Here is a 5027-nt window from a genome sequence, read left to right on the forward strand (position 1 = left end):
TACCGATCTCTACAATTGTGATGATGTTCAACCAGGTATCTGATGATGATGATGATGATGATGCATATCCACTCACTTGGAAGATTGTAGGGATTCTTGATGAGATCGATTTGTTTCCTCCTGCTGAATTTCTGTTTCTTCTCGATACTGAAAAGATACAATTGATGAGACTACAACAGACAGCGATGATGTGTATCGGAGATATATAACAAGAGAGCGAGAGAGATACAGACACATGACGACAGCATGTAACAGTGGCATGCACTCGAAAACGACGCCTCTCGCTGTTTCTTCTTCGTCTATGAATCAGATGAGCAAAGCACCTCAACGCAATCCTATCAAAGCATCTTCACTATCAAAGCCCGCATTTTCAAAGTATCTCGACTTTCTATTTCATACCCTTTCGAATGTTTGCGCTGCTCTGTCAGTAACAGCAGACATGTGATTGCGAAGTCCTTCGAGATCCCGACGAAGCTCATCAATCGTTTGTTCTTGCGTTGCTATCTGCATCGCATCACAGAAATTGCTGATACTCACAAATTTGGGACAAACAGCAAACGACATTCAACAACAAGCAAACGACAATCAACGACAGGCAGCGACAATTAAACGGCGTACGGTGTTGTGAGCTTCTTGGTTGTCCAACAATTGAGAAGATGATGCTGTTATCAACTTGCTCATCGCCGACATCAAATTGATGCAGAGAGCCTGCATTTCCAACGAAGATGTCGGAATCTCTTGAGCAGCGAGTGTCTATCAAACAAACTTGAACGGATTTGTTGGGACAGATTGGGACAGACCTCAAGAGAAGTATCTCCGGCCGCGCAGCTCGCTAAATGAAGAAACAAGTCTAATTACGATTCGGTGTGCGAGATCATCAAATGAAGAAACAACTCGATGATAAATATTCAATCTACAAACTCACTCTTAAAGCCATTCCAGCAAGATTTGAACTCTTCCGTCAACAATTCAGTGGGCTTATCAGGAACGGAAAATTTTGGTTCAAGAGATGAAGGGGAAGAGGATTCGCCTCTTGAAAAGTAAGAGACCATTTGGGACACAAAACGAGTTCCGTCTTGATTTCCGACTTCGACGACCACATTGTTGTCTGCAATGATTGAATGTTCCACGACGCGTCCTATTTTGGATGAAACTCGAATTGGGACTTCCATCTCCGTTTCGTCTTCATTTTCTGTCATTTTAGATGAAACTCGAATTGGGACTTCAATCTCCGTTTCGTCTTCTGTCTTCTCTCCCTTTCTCATTTTATCGCTCGTTTTTCTGGAAATATCTTCCGTAAATTGGGACACTCCATTAAGAGAATCAAGAGAGCAAGGCGTATCTGTTCTCGTGGCATCTCTTATCTTTTCGTCTTCCTTATTTTCATCATGCGTTTCTTTCATTGATGCAGATTCCATCGACACTCGAGTTTTTATCCTTTCTGACTCTTCAATGATTTCCACTTCATCTATCAGTTTATTGATACTCTCTGATGTCATCAACTCTTCCACCACAGAGTGCTCCACAATGGATTGGGACTCAAACGGCACAAGAACACCTTTTTCATTCAGACAATACGAGTCATTCCTTGCGTCTTTCGAGTCGTTCTTCGCGTCTTTCTCAAACCCCGCTACATCTTCCAAAAGTTCTTCCTGCAGAACTTCATCCTCCCCAGAAACCCCAATTAGATCTAATTCCCTAATCATCTCTTCACTCCCATTTAACTCCATCTCTTTTCCGTCTTCCATACGTTCCAATTCTTCTTCTTCTAGCGGTTTCAATTCCTTCTCACTTACATCACTCATCACATCAAGAGCCTGAGGTGCCGTATCCGGATCACGCCTTGACACCGCAGGGGAACGCGCGTACGAACTTGGCGTTTGTCCGCCTGGCAACACGTTTTTCATTGGAACTTCGATGTTAGCTTCCTCTGACGATGGACTTCCTTCTTCGCCCTTCCATTTGTCATCGCTCGCAATATCTTTGTCATCGCTCGCAATATCTTTGTCATCGCTCTCAATATCTTTGTCATTTTTATCAACCAAAGGAAATAGTTGATTTTTTTCTATTTCATCGAGGCCACTGGGTTCTAGAACGCTGTCACCCCGCGACAGAGTCCAACTCGTACGACATTGAATGTTCCCTCACGCCTATTTCATCTTTTCCCACTCCTCCTTCATCTTTCCCGACATGTCCATCCACACTCTTTATGTCTTCCTCCAATCCCAACAACAATTCATCATCATTCCATTCCTCATTTTTTGATATTTCAAGATCGTCCAGAACATCAATCTTTCTCCCTTCCGGTAAACTTCGTTCATCCCATTGTTCTTCTGATTTTCGGCCGATTGATTCAGAACTCATTGGGACAGCACTGCTTGGTTGTTCAGCACTGCTTGGTTGTTCAGCACTGCTTGGTTGTTCAGCACTGCTTGGTTGTTCAGCACTGCTTGGTTGGGCAGCACTGCTTGGTTGGGCAGCACTGCTTGGCTGCTCAGCACTGCTTGGTTGTTCAGCACTGCTTGGTTGTTCAGCACTGCTTGGTTGTTCAGCACTGCTTGGTTGTTCAGCACTGCTTGCTTGGACAGCACTGTCTGTCCTTGCTTCCGTTGGCGTTCGCGCTGAATCACGAATGGCATTATTTGGACTCGATTTCCGTGGTGGCAACTCAAGCTTTTTCTTTGGACCTTTCGTTACGACGGGAAGAGCTTCATTGAAGAAGTCCATTGCGGACTGACCCACGAAACTTGATGTTGGACTTGTGTGTGGCGGATTTGGAATGATTGATGGAATTCGAGGATCCATCTGATCAGCAGCCTGTTGTCCTCTCATGCCGTGTCGAACATCACTTTCTAGTGACTCGCTTCTGTGGGAATCTTCAGCATCACACCGAGCAACTTCCATGAATTCGTTGAACTGAGAAGACTTTGATTCGCGTGAACCACTCGAGCTGCTCGGCTGTTGAAAGAGACGAGACGACGACTCCACAGCACTTGCCAAAGATGTTTTTAAATTTGCTGGAATCACTGAACCAACAAAACCTGCCATTTTTGAAGCCGATTCCTCAAAGCGACGGCCACGAATATTCAAACCACCAAATCCACTTCCTTGCGGTTCATTTTGTTGGTTTGTCAAAACAGCCGAATCAGTGGATAGACCCTCATCAATGCCATCCCAAGACCAATCATTCCATTGTTGAGATGCCATCTCTGAATCAGGCCGATGAACAGACTGTCTCGACGAGAGTTTCTTGCGGTCTGCACGCTTCTCAGTTGAAGTCTACAAATGTGGATCGTGGAGTGCATAACTGGTGTGCTGAACAGACGCCTCAATCTTGTTAGCTATATGCTCTTACTGTGTTTGATGTCGTTGATTCGCGGTCTTCGTCGGAATCTGCCAGAAGGGCCTGGAAGAATCAAGAGAAAATCAAATCGAGCACGAATTGGAACTTTGGGAGAGCGAAATGAAACCATGGAACATGGTAAACAGAAACTTGGCCGATCTCTCTGTACTTCCTATCTGTTTGTACCTGATTGAACTCCTGGACCGCTCCCTTGAACGCTCCCCACGCATAGTTCATGATGAAATCTTGGGATTGAAATATTGAAGCCAATCGCTACATCATTTACACAATTCAGTCTGTTTGCCTGCTGGTAGAAGGAATAGAGCTGGTCTAAAAAATTGATTCGTAGTGTGGTGAAAAAAGCTACTTTCGTGACTGGCTCGTTCCTGCAGCAGCCTGCCATTTATCCAACATCATCTTCTGAGTGCAAAGTAACGCCTCCCGGCTCACATCTCTGGAAGGCCAAAAGGGGTGTGGTCGAGCGACTGCTAGGGAAACACGAACCTGTCCTTATGAGACATCAAGAGCATCACGGTTTCTTTTGCTTTCAATTTATGCAACATCCTGCACCAAACATAATGATTGAGGAAAATTAAGGCTACTTACTTTTTTCCTGTTGGATGCAGTCTAGCAAATTCTCCAAGATCTGAACACGCTACGGCAAGAGTTATTGGATCTGGTGATCTCAATAGAAGGACGAGCTGCTTGACAGCAAAAAACTCATTGTCTTCGAAATGCATCACATTCTCATGCCAGAACTTCTCAGAGTGCAGGAAGGACCATGTGAGGCTCCCTGTTGATAGTTCCCGACAATAACGACCAAAGTTGCTGCAAACACCAAAATTAGAAACAACATTAAAACAGCAGCACAGAAATAAGCACCACCACAAGCACTACAACCACCACCACAAGCACTACAAGCCACCACAAGGACTAGAATGGCAAACCTGAATAGTTTGATCTTAGCCTGCAAAGCATTCAAGCCATCGCGAATTTCTTGATAAAGTTCTTCATCGCGCCACTTCTCGTATTCAAGTAACGTAAGTGTCTGAGAAACAAATTGCTTACATTTAAGAAGTCAAGAATTTATCAAAGCTGTCGCTTGGCATCGACTCACATGTACGGCATCTTGTTGAATAACAACTTCTACAGACTCGTCGTTGGAAAGGCAGTTCAACAAAGTATGGATACAAATTCGGACAACCTGCCAAAAAAAACAAACCAATCTTGTCACTCCCCTTTTTGTTCAACTCACCTTCTCTGTTTTCGTTTCGCGTAAAACCTTGCAAACTTTAACAACGCCTCCAGCCTTCGTGAAGAGGGTCAACAAATTCGAATTGAAGGTAAGAAGCCAGGAACAAAAAATTGCGGGGTAGAGCGCAACAGATTTGCTTGAATCCAAATTGTTGAGCATCAAATCAGAGAGACCGTGAGTGTTCCAAACACGCTCGCGATGGCGCTCTGAAAATATGACAAGCTTATGGAAATCGTTTCCAAGTGTTCAAGAGTATGAAAAGGATTGACAATGAACTGCTCAGAAGTTTGCAAGTCGCACTGCATCAGCTAGCTGCGTCCTTCATCGTTACGAGATCCGAGAGCAAGATCGAAGATCCAAGAAGCAGAGATTCCTACTGTCCCTAACTTCTATCTAGCGACACCACGAACGTACCGTGCTTTAGAATAT

General features: G+C 44.3%; 1 protein-coding gene across 1 annotated transcript; it reads right to left on the reverse strand.

Moving 5' to 3' along the window:
* Window positions 1-393: 393 nt before the first annotated feature.
* Window positions 394-3207, reverse strand: LOC129617607 (J domain-containing protein DDB_G0295729-like). The gene is made up of 4 exons (XM_055532757.1): window positions 2151-3207; window positions 926-2023; window positions 581-708; window positions 394-504 (listed from the first exon to the last, which is right to left on the reverse strand). The coding sequence occupies exons 1-4, from the start codon at window positions 3205-3207 to the stop codon at window positions 394-396; spliced, it is 2394 nt and encodes a 797-aa protein (XP_055388732.1).
* Window positions 3208-5027: the final 1820 nt, after the last annotated feature.

This window comes from Condylostylus longicornis, unplaced genomic scaffold (assembly GCF_029603195.1).
Source record: "Condylostylus longicornis isolate FDR11 unplaced genomic scaffold, ASM2960319v2 ptg000576l, whole genome shotgun sequence".
Classification (NCBI taxonomy): Eukaryota; Metazoa; Arthropoda; class Insecta; order Diptera; family Dolichopodidae; genus Condylostylus; species Condylostylus longicornis.

Excerpts from the sequence above, each read along its gene's own strand:
- LOC129617607 (XM_055532757.1), bottom strand. The coding sequence starts at position 3,207 with ATGGCATCTCAACAATGGAATGATTGGTCTTGGGATGGCATTGATGAG. Across the intron at positions 2,024-2,150 it reads AGTGGGAAAAGATGAAATAG|ATATTGAGAGCGATGACAAA; the intron begins GCGTGAGGGAAC and ends AAAATGACAAAG. Across the intron at positions 709-925 it reads TTGCTGGAATGGCTTTAAGA|GCTCTCTGCATCAATTTGAT; the intron begins GTGAGTTTGTAG and ends TTGGAAATGCAG.